At 39.4% G+C, this 23,299-nt stretch overlaps 1 protein-coding gene across 1 annotated transcript in view; it reads right to left on the reverse strand.

Moving 5' to 3' along the window:
• Positions 1-2,966: 2,966 nt before the first annotated feature.
• Positions 2,967-23,299, reverse strand: part of CCDC6 (coiled-coil domain containing 6) — a 119,319-nt gene continuing 98,986 nt past the window's right edge. Inside the window, exons 6-9 of the mRNA XM_017542277.2 lie at positions 19,567-19,723; positions 17,112-17,212; positions 8,684-8,808; positions 2,967-7,301 (exon numbers count right to left, since the gene is read on the reverse strand). Coding sequence (XP_017397766.1) covers positions 7,107-7,301; positions 8,684-8,808; positions 17,112-17,212; positions 19,567-19,723 — 578 coding nt within the window. The 3' untranslated portion in view covers positions 2,967-7,106. The remainder of the gene's footprint in view (positions 7,302-8,683; positions 8,809-17,111; positions 17,213-19,566; positions 19,724-23,299) is intronic.

The following is a 23,299-nucleotide window of genomic DNA, read 5'->3' on the forward strand; positions in this document are numbered from 1 at the left end:
CCTCAGCCTCCCAAAGTGCTGGGATTACAGGTGTGAGCCACCGTGCCCAGCAGGTTTTATTTTTTATTTTTATTACCATGCTTATGCTTCACTCTGTCTTCTCAAACACATGGAGAACATTTATAAGTGCCGTTTCACATCCTTGTCTGCTAATTCTTTCATTGTTTCCCTGAGAAAACATCTGTTTTTCTGAGTCTGACTTTACCTTTTTTGTTAAGATGAAAAATTTAATATTACTAAGATCTCCTCTTGGTGTACTTAGTAATCTTGAAAGTTGCACTAAGTTATCAGTGGAGTATCAGAAAATAAGACCTTTGGAAAAAGATCTAAATATGTTTAGCTCAATAGCACTCAATGCAGTATGAAATCACAGTTGATATTGGACGGAAAATTTTAAGGAACAGAAATTCAATCTCTCATGTCAACATACACATCAGACACAAACCATAATTTACCATGCACCGACTTCTTCCTGTTCTTCTAGAGAATGTTTGAAAGTTTGAGCTGAATTATATGACAGAATATAATTGCATTTCCACAAGTTTTTAATTTAAATAGCCTACATGTTAAAATAAGGACCTCTTAGATTTACTTAAGAGTTTTACATAAACACAAAAAAATGTTCTAGACCAACCGTTTCAATTTTAGAAGCACCATGTGGACACACAGCCTTTAAAAGATAATAAAATTTTATAAAGTACACATGCAGCTTAACCTTTACTTGTTTTTGAGCACTTTTTTATTTAAATTATTTTCTTCAAACTCGACCTGAAATAAAAACAGCTATCTCCACCAATAGAACATTCAGGCTAGGGCACGACAAAGGTAAGTCTTGAATCCAGAGGTCCTGGGTAATTCCTTGGCTAATATTTTCACCAGGCTACAACTAAAATCCAGCTTCCGTGGGTAGAGAGGAGTGTTGTCATTTGGTCATTTCAACCAAATTAAAAACTTATTGCTTTCACTGAGTTAAAATGGAATCCTGCTTAAACCAGAGTCAGTCAAAACTCACTGAAGGTTTATTTACTTTTATATAGAAAAGGGCCTAGATTTAAATAGTCTGTACTCATAGGATGGCATCACACCACTTCTGTAATTCCGGCACTTTGGGAGGCCGAGGCAGGTGGATCAACGGAGGTCAGGAGTTTGAGACTAGCCTGGCCAACATGGCAAAACCCCGTCTCTACCAAAATGCAAAAAGTTATTTGGGCGTGGTGGCAGGCACCTGTAATTCCAGCTACCTGGAAGGCTGAGGCAGATGAATTGCTTGAACACAGGAAATAGAAGTTGCAGTGAGCCGAGATGGCACCATTGCATTCCAGCCTGGGTGACAAACTCCGTCTCAAAAAAAAAAAGAAAAAAATGGCATCGTAAATGGGTTCTTGAAAACCATACTGCTAAGAGGATCCCGCTGAGTACTGTGCATTTCTTCCACAGAATGTGGACTCTAACTACTATGGGCTTACAAAAATGCAACTGACAAACCATATGCCCCCCAAGCATGTCTAAAATGTTACCCCAAATATTCAGTCATTGGACGGATATGGAAGAGACTAGTCCATGTCCTATTTCATGTGTGAAGGACTATACTGTACCTTCACATCAATTTTCTTATTATAGCCAGGTACATAACATTTTTATTTTACAGTTAAGGAACTTGAATCTCAGAAAAGTTAAGTAACTATCCCAGGGAAAAAACTTGTATTCAAACCTAGAATTGATCCCAAAGCCATGCTTCCAACAAAGCAGAGGAAAAAAACACCATACAGATGGATTGAAACTTCAAAGCTTATGAAACATCCCAGATGTGACATCCAAATCCTGTATATATATGTGTTTGTATGTAACGTTTTGGAAATGGGTGTGGCTTTCCTTTTCAAAACCTCCTAGATTTACTGCTTTAAACTGAAATACAACACATACAGAGAAGTGCACAAATCGTAAGTGTACAGTTCAGTGAATTTTCAAAACCTCGATACATCCAGGTAGCCAGCACTCTGATTAAGAAACAAAATTATTAATTAAGCTAAAAAGCTTTCTGCTCGCTCATCGTTCTACCTGTTGTGCGTTGTGTGCTTGCCTTACATTACATGAGGCTACACTATATCAGACACACCAATCAGTACTTGGAACATTCTCACTTTTGCTGTTTTAAGATCTGCTCTCTTCCCATTCCTGTTACTGTCTTTGAAATTTATCCATTATAAAGTTCACTGAAAAGCCTTAAAAAAAAAAAAAAAAAAAAGAAACAAAATTAGCCAGGTATGGTGGCTCACACCTGTAATCCCAGCACTTTGGGAGGCTGAGGCGGGTGGATCACCTGAGGTCAGGAGTTTGAGACCAGCCAGGTCAACATGGCGAAACCCTGTCTACTAAAAATACAAAAATTAGCTGGGCATGTTGGCGCACACCTATAGTCCCAGCTACTTGGGAGGCTGAGCAGGAGAACTGCTTGAACCTGGAAGGTGGAGGCTGCAGTGAGCCAAGACTGCAGCACTCCACTCCAGCCTAGGCAACAGTGAGACTCTGTCAAAAAATATAAAACTTACACCAGCCCCTTTCATGCCATTTTCCTAAGTATGTATATATACATACACACACACACACACACACACACACACACATATATAGATAGATAGATAGATAGATAGATAGATAGATAGATAGATAGACAGATTGATAGTTATATTTTTAGATGGGATCTTGCTTTGGCACCCAGGCTGGAGTGCAATGGTGTCACTGTAGCTTACTACAGCCTCAAACTCTCAGGCTCAAGTGATCCTCCCACCTCAGACTCCTGAGTAGCTGAGACTACAGGCTTGTGTCACTGCATCCAGCTGTTTAACTTTACTTTCTAAGACAGCCCTTAGAGTTTACAATTTAAGTTAGATGTCTGTCAGAAGGAAACAATGTTGGTTTTTCCCAAAGAGCGAAATGAAAAGAGATAGACTTTAAGGCTCAAGAGGTACATTTTAAAAAATTATCTTTATTTAGGTTTCTGATTCAGCACATGTATCAAAGACTAATCAACATAAAGGAGTAAATAAGACATTAATTGAAAGTCTTACATCTCTCTAAACTCTGACCAAGAATGTCAAGATTGCCACTATTACCAGAACTCCAACCTAGTCAAGTTGTAGACAAGCTATCATGAACAACATACAGTGTGCACAGATATGCAGAGGCAAAAGGCATGCTAGCGCGTGGCTCTCCTCTTTTCCTTGTTGACATCTTTCTGTTGGACAGTCCAGTTTTGCTTTCCGGGCTAAGCTTCAAATAAAGTCCAAAGAAGGCTCAGGGTCAATCTGACCAGATACTCTTCTGGAGGAATGCATTCTTAAACTGTTGTGCCTGCAACTTTGTTTTTGCCAGGATGAAGTTCAGACCGAGATGTAAAAAACAATCTAGATGATGGTGCAGACTAAGTCAAGAACTAAAGTTGAGCAGTAACCCGAGTTAAGGCATGAATGCACACACACACACATACACACACACACACACGCACGCACGCACACACAGCACCCATGCTATCAAGACACAGGATTCCTTCAATTGCCTCACGAGAGGCAACCTGGGCTTGGCAGTTAATGAGAACTGCTGAGCATCCCAGAAAATGCCCCCCATAACTTTATGCTAACAGCTGTGTGTATGTTTTAATCAAAAAATTAAAAAGAAAAAAGAAAAAAACAAAAAACAAGAAAACACCAAAAACCTAGAAACCCCTTAATCTCTTACAATGGCTCTTGAGCATGGAACTCATGTAGCAGCATCAATGGCTGGCTCTTTAACAATTTGGAAATAAAAGGTTGTTTTACTATGTATTTCTTTGGTAGTCATCACTACAAAGTTTTCAGTGTTGGTTACCTATAAGACAAGAACTAGACAGAAGATCAAGTTACACAGAAATATTTCTTCTGTACTGATAAGATACAAATATTGAGCTCTCAAAGCACAAGTTACTATGCTTTTTCTTGCCTTATAGGGCATCCTCTAAAAGCATGGCTTCGTGCAGGAAAAGTTCATGTCTACATATTCTATTTTCCTACAAGTGAACAATGAACAAAAATTCACATTATCAATTATTTCTGGTTGAATCCATTAGAAGCCAATTACAAAGGGACAGCAGCACTTGGTGTCAAAGCCACATTCTGGTCACACATTCATTCCATGGGTGCTAGTCAGTATCTCAGGAGCTCAGAATTTAAAACTCCTTTCAGTCAACAAAGGAGTAAGTTCAATTAAAGACTTCCGCTATCTGCCAAATTTCTAGAATTCTGTCTAGAGTGCTAGCATGCTTGATGAGAAAAAGCAGTTCAGAGCCCAGAGAGGTGTCAGGTAAGTTAATTTGGTTTTGTATAAAAGGCATGGTAATCTGGCAACAGAGTACTTATCCTATTAGCAGCACAGTGGTAGCCAAGGGTCTCTGTCTGCAAGACAGGAAAATGAAGCTACTGAAGCCCCTGTTGCTTCCGTCTGCCTGCAGGATGGCTACTGATTTTACAAAGGCCTTCTGGGAGCCAATCCAGGGCTCGCCTGGGAGAGTGGGTAACAGAATGGCAGTAACCATAATCAGTCCCCATAAGAAGTCCCCACCTGAGGGAAGTCAGCTTCCCATAGGTGAGAGGAGCTCTTGCCTTTGTGGGCTCAGAATCTGAATCTTACTGATCCCTGGTAGCTAGACAATTGCCAAGAAATTGTCCTAGCAGGTACTACCCAAGTGTTACAGACTCCATAAAAGGTTGTCAAACACTTCAAAGGACATGAACTATCAAATTCAAAAGAGTAGTGTTTGTTCTATCAGTTCTGAATGCCCACCACAGGGAGAGGCAACTAGATTTATGTTGAAAAAGTGCTGTTTGAAGGAGCTGTGTTTTACTTTGAAGTGAAACGACCTGGGGAACCAGTAGAACACTTCTGCAGATGCCTGGATGTCAAGAACCTATCTCTAAAAGGCATTTATCAGGAACTGTTTGCTCACTCCAAGTGCTTTTTAAAAATTCAACATATGGCAATGTTTCAATTTTTGTGCTTTCAAGAGGTAACTAAATCGATAGGAAGCTAAGGGAAGATCATTCCATTATGGACTTTCTTGTTTGGGCATGAGACACTATCCACAGCATTGAAATCTATAATCTCATACAAGATTCTTGTAAACATATACCATATTTCTCCTATAAGAAAAACTGAGAACTGTACCATGAAGGCAAAATCTGTTTGCCTACTCTCAGGATTCCTTGGAATGGCAATGTACCAGGAGGGTCAGTGAACTGTTGGTGAAAATTCCGGGTTTGACATGGCCCAGTCTGATCGTATCAAAAACCTAAAGCCTCAATGATTAAATGCCAAACTTCTTCCCTGCATCTGAGAACTGTACTATGATTACGTATATTATACATACATTATAAATAAAATTTATATAGACCTACAGTTTCTTCCAAACAATTGAGTGATGGTCTCAGTTTGGGGGTGGAAACAAGAAGAGGTGAAAAAAATCTTATTGTTGCTTTTACTCTCAAGATCTTAAAATACTAGTCAAGCACTATTATCCAACAAGACTTTTTTTTCATTCTGTTAACTCTTCAATATGCATTCAAAGGCAAAAATGGAGGTTTCTATACTGTACAATATTAAATATCTACAATGTGATGGTTCCTTATTTTTAGGAGTGTGTTTAATAAAGAATTGGCTAATAGAGATGGTTGTCACAAAACATGGACTCTTAAAAATTACTGATAAATTAATTTTCAGTTCTGATTATATCCAACAGATACACATTCTTGTCATAAAATATACATTCTCTAGTGAGTTTTCATCCACAGCATATATAAATATGCAAACACAGGTGGTAAAAATCACTTTACTACCAAAGTACAAAACAGCAACTGCTGAAAAACAAAAATTAAGATGTTGCAAGTATTAAGAAAAGAGTGACTCAGTGTTCCACTGCAAAGTGAAACCAAATGATTTATTTGTGCTAAATGAAGGGAAATAATATATTCAGAATATAGTTCTTTATACACTGCACTTGCTATGCTGGGTGAAATAAGCAGCCATCAATGCTAATGTGCTACTTTTCTTTAGACCTTTTTTCTTTTCTGCCAAGCAATACAGTATTTTTCTGGCCATTATGCCAAGATATTCCTATAATGTCCATTTCAAATAGTATTTTCTAATAGTATTTTGCACCTTTAAAATACTTGTTCAAACTCTATTTTAGGAGAACACAAATGAAGAATGAAAGAGGGAAGCCACATTGTTTTTGTTACAATCACACTGCCTTCTGCAGCAAAAATCAAATAGCACATTCTAATTAGCCATTGAAACCACGGGTGAGTAGGACAACATTTATCGACTCATGTTAGAGGGGGGGCCAGGTTAGGTAGATTAACATGAAGGATAAAAAAGAGAATCACATCTTAATATATGATAATTATCCATCCCATATATGTGAAGGTACAGCCACATGATTCATTACTTCAGGCCATCTGTTTTACGAGAGACATGGATGTCAATAATACGCTGAAAATAATCTGTAAAAAGTCTATCTGTAGAAAGTTCTATTAAACAGAAAATATGTCTTGGGCACTGATTCATCTAACTTTCTGTTCTATGCTGAAAGCTAGATTTTCAAAGGTCTGAATTGTAGTGCTGAATTATTGGTATGTTTGGTAAACACTATTATAATGAGAGAAGAGGGTAACAACAGCTCAGTAATTTTCTGCAAATTCATGGAAAAAAATATAAAAAAGATATCCCTTTTTCTTTTACAAACATAAAAGCCAGGAGAATGAAGCTCTGGGGCCAAGCAAAAATTGCACACTGCTGCTGAAATACCAAATACCGAATAGCGAAGGTTCCAGCCAGGGAATGGATGTACATGAAGATTCAAGTAAAACACTGATGGAAAAAGTCGTCTGGTTAGTGTTGTAGACCCACAACACTGGCTGCATTTCTGACAAACATTTACAACACAATGGATAGTGAAGCCTAGATAACCTCAGTGCAAATAAGTCAGATCCAAATATGCCAGAGAAGGAAGCCTTTGGCGTTGAGTAGACGGCTCCATTGGATGAGTCCCAACTTGAAATTCAGACTAAGCTCATGCATTAAGGCTGGGAGGAGGGGTGCACCGAATGTTGCGAAGGAGTGGGCTGCGAGGTGGCTGCGGAGGGGACCGTGGGCTGCATGGGTGGTGGGGGTGGAGGCGGAGGTGGCTGGACTGGGGTCTGTGTGTTGGGAGACGGAGGCGGCGTGGGCCGTTTGAATTTGTCAGGACTGTTGCTTCTCCGTGGTGAAGGCCTCTGCGGAGGGCACAGGAACAGCAAGTCAGTCTAGGTCCAGATGGCTCATTCTACCTAACACAGCCTGACTTGGCACTGGGGCTAATCAAACACTAACCAACAAAGTCAAGAAACCAGGGATTTCCTTCTTCATCTCTACTGGTTTCTGAACCAGTAATACAATTTAAATAAGGCAGTTTTACACTTCCGCTTATGAAAAAGCTACATAAAATTACTGCATAACTTGTGCTGAACAAACTGTTGGACTTGGGTCCTTCAATGAGAGCTGTAAAAAAAATATCCCCTTAAATCTTTTCTGTCAGCGTGTGCCACTAATTCCTTCTACCGCTTATCTCCAACAAGTTTTCCATATCCTGAAAGATGCAGCTCAACCAAAATCTTCCTATTTTTGAGGCTGGGCACGGTGGCTCTCACCTGTAATCCTAGCACTTTAGAGGTTGAGGCAGGCAGATCACCTGAGACCAGGAGTTCGAGACCAGCCTGGTCAACAGGCAAAACCCTATCTCTATTTAAAATATAAAAAGTAGCCAAGTGTGGTGGCACGTGCCTGTAATCCCAGCTACTCAGCAGGCTGAGGGAGGAGAATCACTTGAGCTAGGAGGCAGATGCTGCAGTGAGTCGAGATCGTGCCAGTGCACTCCAGCATGGGCGACAGTTGGATTCTGTCTCAAACAAACAAACAAACAAAAAGTTCCTACTTTTACATATAGTCCATCAAACTGGCAAAACAGCTTCAGAAATACCTTAAGTGCATTATTAAGAGAGGGTTTTTCTTTGAAATTTAAGAATTTATTCTTTGAAATATTTGTATTTCTGTTATTGGAAATACCCTCAATCCTCTCACTCCACTAGCTACATTTCTAATGGCTCTATTTGTCAACTATATTGCCAACTCTAAAGAAAAAACTCCCTTGGGTAGAGCTGAAACCAGATGCACTTAAGCTCCCTTGTAATTCAAGGAGAGAAAATTCTGAGTAACATGACAAGAAAGGCTAACTTCAGGAAGAATACTGAAGTTCAGTGAACTGTGAAGGTGCAGACAATAAATACCTTTAGACATTGTGGCAACCAACAATAATTCTTAATAGCAAGGAGCTGGCCAGAGTTCAATCGAAGCATTGGTCAGCATTCAAATTATATTTCACAAAGGGTAATTTTTCATAGGAAGTGAAGTTAGTTTTGTCTCCTGGGAAGGATTTTAGTTTTAATAGCAGAATTTCGTATCAAACTGTTTCGAAGTCTGTACAGTTTCAAGGTGAACTGATAGAGGAGGCAGGAAGAAGGGCAAATATCTAAGGGTGCTGATCCTGATCTCCAGAATCAGGATCAGTCAGTACCACTTTCAGGACTAAAGTGCTGCTTTCTACCCCGTGGACACTTACTGTGATACCATGGGATGTTCCCATGTGCTGCACATGAAGACCCGGGGAATTGTAGTAAGACATTCCGGCTCTAGTCAGTGAAGTTGGTGGCGTGAAACCAACTGTGTGACTTGCATATGACAGACCTGAAATATAACAACAAATTAAGTATCACTTTAGGCTCAATTATCTGGTGTCTTCAACTATTTATGAGGTTTTAAATTGCAGAAGTTCTCAATCACCCACAAAAATACAAACAGATGAAAAGAATAGTGGGCTCCCTAAATGGTATGGACAACAAGGGAAATAAAAGTTAAGTTCTAGGACACAATAGAGATCCCAGAAATAAACATTCATATATGGTCAACTGATCTTCAAAAAGGGCATTAAGAATATACAACGGGGAAAGAGGACAATCTCTTCAACAAGTGGTGTTGGGAAAACTGGATATTCACATGCAGAGGAGTGACACTGGACCTTATGGTACACTCCATACAAAAGTCAACTCAAAACGGATTAAAGGCTAAGACCTTAAACAATACAACTCTTAGAAGGAAAATTAGGGAAAAGCTCCTTGAGATTGGTCTTAGCAATGATTTCTTGGATATGACACAGGCAACAAAAAAAAGCAAAAAGGGTATGTGGGACTTCATTCAACTAAAAAGCATCTGCACTAAGGAAACAGTCAACAGACTGAGGAGGCAACCTATAGAATGGGAGGAGATATTTGTAAACCATATACCTGGTAAGGGGTTAATATGCAAAATACATAAGTAACTCCTATGGCTCAAAGCAAACAAACTCAAATAGCACAATGAAAAACTGCACAAAGAACTTGAATAGACATTTCTCTAGAAAAGACACACAAATGTGCCAATAGATAGATGAAAAGACAATTACCAGGGAAATGCAAGTCACAGTGAGATATCACCTCACAACTGTTAAGTTGGCCATTATCAGANAAAAAAAAAAAAAAAAAAAAAAAAAAAAAAAAAAAAAAAAAAAAAAGGTAAGTGATGGTGGTGAGGATATGGAGAAAAAACCCTCATACATTGTTGGTAGGAATGTAAAATGGTACATCTACTACGGAAATCAGTATGAAAATGCCTCAAAAGATTACAACTAGAAGTACCACATGATCTAGCAATCCCACTTCTGGGTATTTATACAAAGGAATTGAAATTAGGATCTCAAAGAGATATTAGCAATCCTGTATTTACTACAGTGTTATTCACAATAACAAAAATGTGGAAACAACCTCACTGTCCATCAGCAAATGAGCAGATAAAGAAAATATGGTGTATATGAACATATAATGGAATATTATTCACTCTAAAAGAAGGAAATCCTGCCATATGCAACAACATATTAACCTGGAGAATATAATGCTAAGTGAAATAAGCCAGTCACAGAAGAACAAACACCACATGGTTCCACTTATATCAGGAATTTAGAATAGCCAATCTCACAGACACAGAGTAGAATGGTGATGAACTGGCTGCTCAACAGGTATGAAGTTTCAGTTTAGCAGAATGAATAAGCAAAAGAGAGTTGCTGCACAACATTGCACATAGTTAACAGTAACTGCATTGTACATTTAAAACAGGATAGGTCTTATATTAAGATATATTTTTCACCACAATAATGATTTTCTTAGGTCAAACGCTGTCAGGAGTTCAACTGAGATTCAGGAAAGCAAAAGTCATGAGAAGGAGTAAGAATAAAGCGGAGAAAATAGAACAAAGGAGTAAACATCAAATGCAAGAAAAGCAGAAGGTCAAAAGTTGTATCAACAATCGACCAAACTGGAGACAGATATTACCTCACTAGCCCCAGCCAAAATATATATATATATATATATCAGCATATCAACAACAAGACAGGAAGAGCGTGTTTGAGAGTGTGTGTGTGTGTGTGTGTGTGTGTGTGTGTGTGTGTCTCAGCCATAACGGCTAACAAAACCACTGAGAATGTCACAACTTGAGGATATTCAATACAAAGAACAAAAGTCCTATATATGCCAATGCTCCTGAAAGAACCTGGTATTTAAGGAAGAAACAGCCCCCAGTCCACTATAATTTTCTACGTAGTCTTCCTCTAGGACTCTAGGATCATCTCTACCGTGTTTGTACCATCTGTATGTCCAGACTCTCCTTACTGTTAGACAGGTTTGGATTGGGGTCCTATAACAATATTTTGAAAATATCTGAAAGCGACCCTCACCTACATGTGGCATGTGCAGCCGTGGTCTTCGGAGAGTTAGTGTAGAAGTCACCAGCTGGTCTGAGGAATTACTCGTTTATTGTTGCACAAATGTGGCTAGCTGTCTACACCTTTGAGTTCCCAACATCTATCACGATACCTAGCACAAGGTAGGTTCCATATGACAAAGTGAAAACGGAAAACAAAGGAGCAGTTTGGGGAAATGTGGATAGGAACCACCTATTGACAATCACTCTGAACCTACTATCAGCTATTAGAGGCCAAGCAACATGAACTCTACTTACTGCTTTTCTGAGCTACATAAAAACAAGTATGCTTTTCCATCTGTCTTTTTTGTTTCCATGACAAAGACATTCAGCCAAGTTTTCTTTTAGTTGTGCTATTATTGTAGGAGTTTTCTGTGCTCTCAACATCTAATGCTAAAAGTTTATTTTGTGATTTGACTATCAATTAGTGATGCTTTCTATTTGACATATTTCCATTTCCAATTGTGGAGTTTTTATTCACATTTACAAAAACGGAGGTCTGGGATAAAGGACAAAACTTTGGGAAATAATTGGTTGTTTAATGTGATATTTATTGGAATCACAAGTACATTATTCATCTGGGAAAAGAAAGGTTTTCTTTTAAAATAACATTGGGGAATAAAATCCTAATTTTATTTCCTATGGAAGTTATTACATTTAAGAGAAAGACTATAAAATATAAAAGTATATCCTTGTCTTCAAATAGGGAATTCAGTTCATTTTTTAAAATCTAGTCTGTTTTCTAGTATCACTGAGTTAATTTTTCTGAAGGGTAATTATGAGTATGGTAAGCCACTAATCAAGAATCTTCAGACTTTCAGTGTATGTGTGTGTGAGTATATGTGTGTGTGCGTTTGTGTGTGAGCAACATGGCTGCTGATTCATCCGGGTGAGGGTGGGCTGAGTCCGAAAAGAGGGTCAGCAAAGGGTGGTGGGATAGCAGTTGGTTTTCTAGGTTTGGGGTAGGCAGTGGAAAGTTACTGAAGTTACAGTTCAGGGTGGCTTTTGTAAGCTGGGAGGGGGTCATAGGGTCTGGAGTCATGAGGTTGACCAAGAGAATCTTCAGACTTTCTCTTGCCTACTTAAGGAAAAAAACATCCTGCTTGAGCACAGTGGCTCATGCCTACAATAATCCCAGCACTTTGGGAGGCTGAGGAGGCTTGAGGTCAGGAGTTCAAGACCAGCTGACTAACATGGTGAAACCCCGACTCTACTAAAAATACAAAAAATCAGCCAGGCGTGGTGGCACATGCCTGTAATCCCAGGTACTTGGGAGGCTGAGGCAGGAGAACTGCTCAAACCCAGGAGGCAGAGGTTACACTGAGCCAAAATCATGCCACTGCATTCCAGCCTGGGCAACACAGCAAGACTCCATCTCAAAAAAAAAAAAACAAAAACAAAAACAAAAAAACAAAAAAACAAAAAAACAAATCTCCTTCTCTAGCTGTTATCAAGACTTCTACATTTGGCTTCAAACTATATTCTGAGGCTCCAGGTCAGTAGTTCTCAAAAGGAATATCAAAGCTCTGCTTGCCTTATCCCAAACCAATGAATCCCCAGGGAGGTGGACTCCAGGGCAGCTGTGAAAAGAACCATAGTGATTTTATTGCTCTTGATTGAGACCTTTATGCCTCTGTTAATGGTATGCCCTAGCCTGAGAATGTCTTTTCTTTACCATAGTACTTGCTTCTTCCTGCCCCCAGTGTCAATAGGCACCTCAGTCATGATTTGGAGAAGGCAAAGACTACAGAGTCTAGAGCCAGACTACGTTGGATCCTAGCTCTGACACTTAGCACTAAGTGAAAGTAGACACGTTCCTTAATCTCATCGTGCTTTACGTTCCTGAGCTGTCCAATGGGATTACTGTAGCCACCTGGCAAGGCTGTCATGAGGATGAAATGGATAATATCACAAAGTGCTTGGAGAGTGCCTGGCAAAAGTAAGGGTTTGAAACACTTATTGACTGAGGAGCTCATTAACTCCTCTCAAAGCCCATCTCAAAAGCTCTCTGAGCTGATAGCTCTCTCTTCATTTAACCTCTTTTTAAACTAGTTTATCCTGGGTTTAAAAAAATTATAATAACTTTTTATTTTGAAATAGTTTTCAATTCACAAGAAATTAAAAGAATATTACAGGGTTCCCATGTATCTTTCACTCAGCTTCCCCTGATTATACCTAACATAATAGCACATTGTCAAAACCAGGAAATTGACATTGATACAATACTAGTAACTAAGGTACAGACTTGGTTTGGATTTCATCAGCTTCCATGTGTGCTCTTTGTGTGCTTCTACATGTATACAGCTCAACCAGTCTTCTAATCCTAACTCAGCCTAGCAATGACTAATCACTATAATTTTGTCGCTTTGCAAATGTTGTAGAAATGGTATCATATAGTAGGTAATCCTTTGAGATTAGCTCTTTTCATTCAGTTCAATGCCCCTGCAATCCAGCCAAATTGTTCTGTGTCAACAGTTAATCTGTTTATTGCTGAATAGTATTCCATTGAATGGACATACTGCCATAGGTTTAACTACGTAACTTTTTAAAGGATATAAAATATACACAATTTATGAAATTTATTACATTTAGCCTTGTATTAAAGTTTCTTTTTTTTTTAACCTACTTCTGTAGGCCCCGTTGTTGATTATAAGCTCTTAGAGGCTGGAAACCATATACAATTGATTTTTGTTTTTCCTTAAGTTCTAAGTATCATGCATCTTCACCCTCTGACCCAGGAATATAATAAAGCATAACCCCTCTCCACCAAAACCTAAGTTGAAATTGCCAAACCACAAACACCAGCTTACTAAATATAATATTACGGTTTTATATAAAGTCTTTGCTGGAATAAACTCTTGCTTTGATATGGAAATACAACTACAGCAAAAATTCTAAGATTTGTTTCACTGTCAAGACTGTAAATTTAAAAGATGACTAATTAAAGGCAATTCATGACTGAGAAAAAACACTAAGCAATATAAAACAAGATACAAAAGCATTTCATAATATGTATGAAACCAACTACCTAAAGGAGAATTGTAGGGAGTGGGACAGGAGACACCTGAAAACCCTAAAACATTAACACCACCTTTGGATGGAAGAATTCTGGATGATTTTATTTCTGCTTCTTTATACCCTCTGGCTGTTCCAAGTTTTAACATATCTTTGCTTTTAAAAAAAAATGTAGAAACAAATTAAAGGTAGACACCTTTTCTTCCTTTTAAAATTATTTGACACACACAGGTCATATATAAAACATCTTCTTTGTAAAAATTCTAACAATTTAGATACAATATCCTCTTTAACTCCTGATCTGGCTTCTGTCCATACCACCACTCCATCAAAAACTGCTCTAGCTAAGGCAGCGAGCTCTCTGCTGCCCGTCACAATCACTGATCTCCACTCCTGATTTTACTTGACCTTGTAGGCCGACCATTCCCTTCTTGGTGAAATTCTTTGCCTTGACCTCAGTGACATCATATACCAATTTTCTTTCTACTTTTCTGGTAACAACTTCCTAATCTCCTTTGCCAGGTTTTCCTTACACTTGACCTCTAAATATTACAGTCTTCTAGCCCACACTTGAGTGGAGTGTTACTTCCGTCTTCCTGAAGGCAGAATATCTACATATATTACTTGGAATTCTCTCCACAAGGATTTCTGTCTTCTCCCTTGTTTCTTTAGTCATTTATTCATATCAGTATGGACTCTGGATATTTGTTTGATTTTTGATTTATATTAACGTTATAATGTAATAATTAATATTGCTCAAATTGTTCCAGTTTTGGTGTTTGGCAGCTCCTGTATCCCGACATGCCCTCATCACTTTGTTTTCTGGGCTCTTCTTTACTCTTTTGCACTACAAGGTAGTGCAAATCTTGTACATTCTGTGCCTCAGCTCTAGAAACATTCATTTCTCCAAGTAGCTCTAGTTATTTTAATTGGCAAAAGGAATTTGAAATCAAGGTCTGTGAGGTACGTTCAATGCCATTAGGGTGCAGACCTATTTTTCAGACCTCATCATTGCCTATCCCTCATTCAGACACATCACAACATGCTAACTGGGAATGTCCTTTATTACACTGCATAAAATGATGGACAACCTGAAAAGTAACACTCTTTCTATATATAAGTCACAAAAGCAGTCCAAATATAATAAAGATGATACTCTTTCTTAGTTTTAGGCTATGCATTTTTCAAGTACATTTTCAATATGTAATTTCCAATATTTCAAAAAGTTAGTGAAAATATAAGATTTCCAATGTCAATCAGAAATGGGAAGGGAGGAAAATCCAGAGCCAATATGTTGAAAATGGAAATGAGTGCTATTCCAACAGCATATTTCCACTAAGGAAGTGATTAGATATTAATACTGAGAACCACAAATTTTTCCAATAAAAACTAATGCGAAAAGAAAACTGGAATATTCAGGTTTTGGTGATCTTCTATGTATAGCCTACAATGCACTAGATCAAATGGAGTAATGCTGCTTCCAAATAGATAAAATCTCCTTTGATGATGTTATAGAATTTAAAACAGAATAAAACTATTCTCATTTAGTCTAGCTGTAAGGAAAAAAATCTAAGTGTTATTTATTACATAGTTTAAGAAAAGTCAGATAGCTTATCTACCCAGGCAAGCCCCACACTTGATGTAGGTCCTACTATAGGAACAGGTACAGTGAAAGTAAAAATTATGTAAATAGAGTAAGATTTTCCTCAAGAATCTTTGTAAAATAGAAGTAATATTCCTAACCAAGGTCTGACATTTGCTCTTTTTCTATTCTCAATGATTGCAACAATCTTTTTAATCAATCAGAAATTATATGCTTCTAAGGCTTTAGGTTTAAATAAATCAAACAGGGTATTAAATTATATTTAATATGAATCAGCATCACTATCACAAAATAATAAAATAATCCTCCATTTTACTTCTTCCTGACTCATGACTTCCTTTTACATCAATACATCAGAAGGTAAAAAAGGCCTTTATCATGGTAATGAAACCCAAGCGCTATTTTGGGAAAATTGAGAGGCAGAGAAGCTTCTGAAGAGAGATTTAATGGCACTGGAGGGTGGAAGAGGTTTGGGAACATCCTTTTGGCAAGAACAAGTTGTGACAATCGTGCCATTGATCTCTGATAGCAAGTCCTTCTGCTTGGCAATCAGCATCTTTACCCCTGTCTGATACCAGAGAGCACGCTGGCCCATCGGTACAAAGGTGGCCACCCTTTGTGCTAGACTTTATCTTTTGATTGCCTCCTCTTTAAAAAAAAAAAAAAAAAAAAGTTAGCAGCAGCACAGTGCCGTGAACTTTTGTTATCCTGATGCAAAGCTGTTTTACTTTATAAAAAGTTTATGCTGCCATCCTTCAAAGCAGTCACCTCACTCTATTCTACTGCAAAACTCTGCCTCTATCACCCTGCCCTCCACACTTTTTTCCCAACTCTGTTGAAAATCTGTTTACCAGCAAGCACAAGAAAATCAGTCTCATCATTTTGGTCCAAGATGCTATCCTTTGGCCTGTCACCTTTTCTTTCCTCCCCTACTCCACTGGCCACCGACTCCACCCTCTGCTTCGTCTTTCTCTCTCACTGGATCAGCTACTTGCCCTCCTGGCCTGAGAGTCCCACGTCGTGCTGGTACTGAGCCACAGAGTTCAGGAAGGAGTTTTTGGGGTCAGATGGAGACAAGCAAGCCTTTGAGGGAAAGGCTGTGAGGGCAAAGCCAGAAGCAGACTGCGGGACAGTAGTTTGTTCCCTCTTCTGTGGCCTGCCTACTAGGGCCAGGTCCCACTCACCGATCATGGGAGATACCAGGAGGCAGCTCATGTTAGAAAGAACACACAGGCTTTGGAAACAGACAAGCCCTGCCTTGCCACTTCCTGGCTGTGTAACCAGTAGTTACAGACCCTCTGAATCGCTGCTTCCTTACTTTGACATGGGGAAAATGATGCCTATGTTAATTATTCTGAGGATAAAAATGAGATTAATGTATGTGGAATATGGTAAAAGAACCCATAAAAGGTGTGCTATGATGCATCTTAGAAATCTACCTAAGGCTTTTTTGTCTACCCATCATGACTTAAAATCATAGTCAAAGATATTCTTCTTTTTAAAAAGGTGAAGGCAACATAATCAGGGATGCCTATTCAATGTACCAGGAATCAATCACTGAAATAGCCGAAGACATGCTCACCAGGTGATATAGGCCTGCTTGAACTCGGAGAAGGTGTGTAAGGGATCGGGCTGGACACAGTGCGAGGTCTTAATCCTTGTGCAGACATCTCATTAAAATACCTAAGAGGAGAGAGAAGGAAGCAATGGAACCACCTGCATTAAAATAGTTATTAAGAGGGTTTTTAGGAGAAAATGTTTGGGGTTCATATCTTGAGGTCAAAATTCTGAATGTTTAGAGTGATGTTATAGTTAGAAGCCATTTATAAAATGGACTCCCGAGTCACAACGCTCTGCTGTTTGACAAACCTCACTCCAAGGATCACAAGTTGAAAAATCTAGGATGTTTAGCTCAGGATGGTGGTCAGGTGAAAGAGCTGCAGCATACCACAGAGAGGACCAGTTTTTTCCCCATCACACAACAGCTATGCTGAAATACACCTCCACTGTTCCAAGAGTTACAAAGATACTCACATGTTAGTGTCTACATTTAAATTGTTATTTGAAACTCAAAACCAAGCCTTCTGAGATTTATGTCATCAAATTAAAGTCTACAGATACTTATTCCTGTGAACAGAATATCCACTGTTTACAAGCAAGCCCTGCTTAACAGTCACAGACTAGGATTTAATGAGACCTGAGTACTGAACACCTACAGCAGGTCACACTTGGCCACACCATGCTGAGTCTGCCTTTTTCCTGGATTCAGAAGTCACATCAGATCTGAAAGCGCTGAGGTGTGATCATCAGGAACATCAGCTTACACTCTGTGAAATGAGCAGGGAGTGCTGACGAGGAGAAATTTCTGCCTGAGAGACTTTCTGATAAACCATCCTGCACGAGCAACCCACCCTAGTGGCACCAGGTGCAACTTCTTGTTCTCCACACATCCACTAGCGGACTAAGAGGCACCTGTGGTCTCTTAAGTGCTGGGCTATTTTCTTTTTCCCAAATGTAATATCATTGCTCCTAGTAGGGAAAGTACTGGGCAGCTGTGCTCTATCTGGGATAATCTGACTTCCAAAAGGGAGGGCAAACTTTCTGAAATGAATACTGGTTCCGGAAAAAACTACTTACCTGGAAGGTTAAACTTGCTTCAGTATTGACACTGCAGTCAGAAGACATATTTCCTTAGCGTGTATCTTACTCCAAATTGGGTCCCTGATGTTGCATATGGTCTGCATCTTATGGTAGTTAATAAAGTAGCTAACAAGCTATTTAGAATTCTAGCTGATAGTGTTAGTCAAATGGTTAAGGGATATAGATTTTAGAAAGAATAGGAAACTAGTTTTATAAGAAAGTTTTGAGAAAGAATAATCTTTATTATTTTCAAATGAAGAAGCATAAACATGGGTATTTAAAATAGGATAATCTGTTACTGTTTTTCATTTTTTCTCATTATAAAAATATAGACTTTCATTATAATCTTAAATTTTTCTTTAAACAGCAATGTCACTGTCCACAGCAAACTGATCAACAGCGTTGTTAGTTCTCCAGATCTATTCCATCATAGAAACAGTGCGGATGTGTTAACATTGCCTACATGTTTCAGACAGCACATGTTGGCATTAACAGACAGTGCTACTAGTCACAGCCATGAGTAGCCCTGGTTTCAGACACGGAACGCCCAGTCCTGCTGGAGGGGCCCCCAAGAATACCCAGTCTCCCCTCTCATGCTGAGATATGGCCCATGTAAAGCCAGGGCATCCCTGATCCAGAATGGAGAATTTCCTTGCAGAAATGATCTGGTTCAGAGAAAGGTCAATTCTCTAACTGCTAGGTTTCTCTGCTGACCGAACAATTTTTTCCATCCATATTTGTTTGTTATCTTACAACCACCTTATTCCCAAGTTTAGATAGGAGGGAGATCTGGATGAGGCACAAATACTTGAGACCATTTTCGCTAGTTAGCCAAAGGATGGATCACTCACAATGGGGCAATGCGGGGATTCATTGCTTAGGTTTGAACAGATGAATGCAATACATTTGTTTTATTTTTTTAAGTGGCTATAAAAAGGCTCAAAAGTTATCACGTGTGTTAAGCCAAGACCATCGGATTTCAACAACCTCCACCTGTGTCCCTGCTGATTCTTTTCAACTTATGCATGCATGATTTTCCTCGAGCTACACTATAGCTTGCTTATCCTTACATAGTACAGGAATTAATATGTTCCCATGCTTTAAACAGATATAACACTGGATTAAACTAATTCAACAACAAATGTAAACTCTGCTGCTTCTCTAAAATAATCCTGTCTCCATTTCTCTCTCCACCAAATAATTTTAGAGGGGCCTTTCCATCTTTTTGTGACTAAGGAAAATGTTCAATCTTTATCCCATTCTCGGCATCTGTTATTAGTACAATAAATACATATTTAAGCCATCCCCTTATACACTTAATAGGATGCCAAAGAAAAGCCCTGTGGAACCTGGGTTTTTCTTTTTTTAAAACAAAGGCTCACGGGACATGCACACACCTTTCGTCATCCATTTCTAAGCTGGACTCACTCTCGGAGAGCTGTCGACAGAGGGCTTCTCTTCTCTCCATCTCCCTCTGTAGCTTCCTCTGCAGCCTCAAGTTCTCTTCCCTCATGTGACGTTCCTCCTCCAGATACTGTGCCATTTTCTCTGAATCTGAAAAGTCAGAGTCTTCAATTAAACCACGTTTCATGCAATCACATCCAAATTTAAAAAAAAAAAAGGAGACTTCAGTTTAGCTCCTATCTCATAGACAGAGGGAATTGTTACAAGACAGTCTTTCTGGCCAGGTATGGTAGCCACATTTGTAATCCCAACACTTTGGGAAGCTGAGGAGGGTAGAGCACCTGAGGTCAGGAGTTCAAGACAGACTGGCTGACATGGTGACACTGTTTCTACTAAAAATACAAAAATTAGCCAGGTATGGTGGCCGACACCTGTAATCCCAGCATTTGGGGGGTTGAGGCAGAAGAATCGCTTGAACTCAGGAGTGGCGGTTGCAGTGAGCTGAGACTAAGCCACTGTTCTTCAGCCTGGGTGATAAAGCAAGACTCTGTCTCAAAAAAAAAACAAACAAACACACAAAAAAGATGATCTTTCTCATTCTCCTGCACATAGATAAGATCTGGATTTAAAGTTCATCTCAAGTATAATAAAAGTTTACCAATGCTTTGCTTTTAGAAAAAAAAATATAAAAGGTATTGTTGGCAGGTTAGGCATCTTCACTCCCACTCACTTGCATTCTAAAGTGCTTTAAGTAGAAGAGGAAATGGAATTGTTGCTGAGTCTAGAAGTAGCCACTACCAGAGCTCTTCTCTACATTGCCAGAGCCGGGAAAGGAGGGAGGCCCAGATTCTGCCCACTGGATCTCCTATAGATACCAATTTGGCTGCCTCTCAATTCCAGACACAGTGAGCCATCTAGGGGAGCCTGTGACACTTGCTGGCATGACTGCTGTGCACAGTGGTGGAGGCACACCAAGAACCACTGTACTTAAGAACACACGTGGTAACAGTTGACATTCTTTTCATGAGAACAGACATTGACACAGTAAATCAGAAAACTTTAGATCAATATTTCAAAGTCTAATTTGTGGTATGTGTGTAGCTGTCTGTTACCCTGAATCATGCACATGCCACGACAGATGGCAGGTGAAGACCTGTATATAGCTGGCACCCCTTGGAATGGCATCTTGCTTATGACAAATACCCCTGCTCAGGAGCTGCTCCACAAACCCAGGTCTCTGCTACAGCACCCGTCTCCCAGGACAGACCTGACCAGTCTTGGGGCTCCCTCCCCCAGGAATCTGAAATGGGGAACTGACATCTTTATGGGGATCCAGGGTCTCCTTCAGTTAAGTTCCCTGGAGCCATCACAACTCTTGTCCTTCTGAGGTTATTCTTCACAGGATTCTGTGGCATACTCCACAACCTTCCAAAAAAAGAAAAACATGCCTTCCTTTCTCTTTTGGCAACCTTCCCGCTGCCCCCATTGCTTTCTTGTTTACCTCACACAGAATCTGCTACCAAGTAACCAGAATTATCTAATGCAAAATGTGGTGTCTACCCATCTTCTTGCTTCATTCCTTTTCCTTGTCTTTGTGAATGAACTTGGGAAAAGTAAAATCTCCATATATTTATCTTATCTGAAAAGCAGCTACAAATTCAAAGTGGCCATGAGCGCATCTAAGAGAGTTTCCTGTAGGCTGCTGTTCCATATTGTCAGTTCAGTCAAAATTTAGGAAAAAAGGAAGGAGCTGAATGTCACACTGAGCATTTTTCTACCACAGATTGACACTACTTCGACTCTTAATTCCTATCAAATTAGTTTCAGTTTTAAGTAACTCTACAAAGGTCTGGCATTTTAGCCAATAAAGACTTCTGATAAGTATTCAATGATTTCCAAGACAGCATCATTACAGAATATATAAAAGCTCATGAATATCCTTGTTTTAGAAATTCAAATAAAAATACCAAAATTATTAAACACTATTACGTGCACTAAACACTAAATCCCTTGGCTGTTTCAGCATAGCCGGAAACCCCGCTGTCTAATCCAGACGCAAAAATCTCTTTAATTGAAGGCATGCTGGGAAAATATTTACAAAGTACACTTTTAATATAAATGATTTAAACTATTTCATCCCAAATATGCAAGCACGCAGAATTTTTCACTTAGCTCGACAGGAAACAAAAGATCGGCCCCTTGGAGTATTTGCTGTTTCTAGATTAGAAGGGTGACTCTCAGAGCAAGCTGACTTTCTTTTCCATAATAGGAATCTCATAATGCCTTTTACAGGAAGGGTGCTAGAGACTGCCATGGAATCCTTTGCAGAATTAAAGATTAGTGAGGCTCCAAGAAGAGTAACTTCAGAGGAAACACTGTCTTTCAAAGAAAATGGTAATCCTTCAGCATCAGGGAACTCAGCAGGGGGAATCCTTAAACAATATATCTATAGATAGGAATGTCACCTGAAGCGATGGCCTGGAAGACTGCCTGGCAGTTCAGCAACTGACTTAGAAGACAGGCACAGAGAAGGCACCAGGTCCAGCACCTCTTGGTGTCACAGACTCACGCACAGAAGGCTGTTGCCAGAACATTTCTCGGCTGCCCCCTGCTGGCACACAGCCTCACCTGACTGGATCTGTTTCTAGGAGTCCTCCTCCTCCTCCTTGCACACAGAGCTCCCTAGTACTCAGGGGCCACAGTTTATATCTCCCCAGGTCTACAGCCATCTCCCAGTGTAGTAGGCCCTCACTTAATATCAACCACAGATCCTTGGAAACTGTGACTTTAAGTGAAACAACGTATGTATGCCGTAAGAACTTAACTCTTGTAAGCCTACAGTAAAATTGGTTTGGCCATATAGTAAGTTGTTTCACTTAAAGCTTCCAAGAGCTTAAGAATGATGTCAAGTAAGGACTTATTGAATTTAGTCAAAGATGGTGTGAACTGAGGATGACTTCCACACAGATTCCAAAGAGGTGGCTCCCAAATGATCCAAAGGTCTGCATGGCTTGCGTTTCCTTTCAATTACATGGTTAGAAAATACAATGCCTAGACCATACCCCAAGCCAATTAAGTCAGAATCCCAAGGATGAGTCCTAGCCACTGGTCTATTAAATGCTGGCCAGGAGATTCCAATGTTCAAATATTGCTGAGAACTGTTGAGAGAGAGGTTCAAGTTCAGATGCAGTCAGGCTTGGAGGGTGAGGAGCCACCTGGCACAGCTGCATCCATAAGAGGCCCACGTCATCTAACCTAAGGAGAATGCAAGGAATGGAGGATGAAGTCATTAACACACCCGTTAGGCCCAATCCAATCACTGCAAGCAGCTAAGTGCCACTTGCTGCTTCTTTAGCTCAGCTTTCTCTGTCCTCACAAAATCCGAAATAGCACATACAAATGCCTGTTAGTATCTGCAGTCTCTTCAGAGACCTAACAGTGCAGTATGGAGAGAGTAGTAAGAATGAATTCTCCCCATATTCCTTCTAAATTTTTGCTAGGGTCATAACGAAGCAGTAGAAATGAGGAAGAAAAACACAAACTGACAGCCTTGGAAAGAGTTCAGGAAGGTGCTAAAAGATATTTGTGTACCCACATGGTAAAAACTCAAAAAAACTTAGTAAATATTTGAGAACATTATCTCAGTGACTTTCATCAAACACACATAGTAATTATCAACCTGAGGTCTATATCAGGATTACTTAATTTTTTTTTTTTTTTTTTTTT

Source organism: Cebus imitator, unplaced genomic scaffold, assembly GCF_001604975.1.
Source record: "Cebus imitator isolate Cc_AM_T3 unplaced genomic scaffold, Cebus_imitator-1.0 Scaffold142, whole genome shotgun sequence".
In the NCBI taxonomy this organism is placed as follows: domain Eukaryota; kingdom Metazoa; phylum Chordata; class Mammalia; order Primates; family Cebidae; genus Cebus; species Cebus imitator.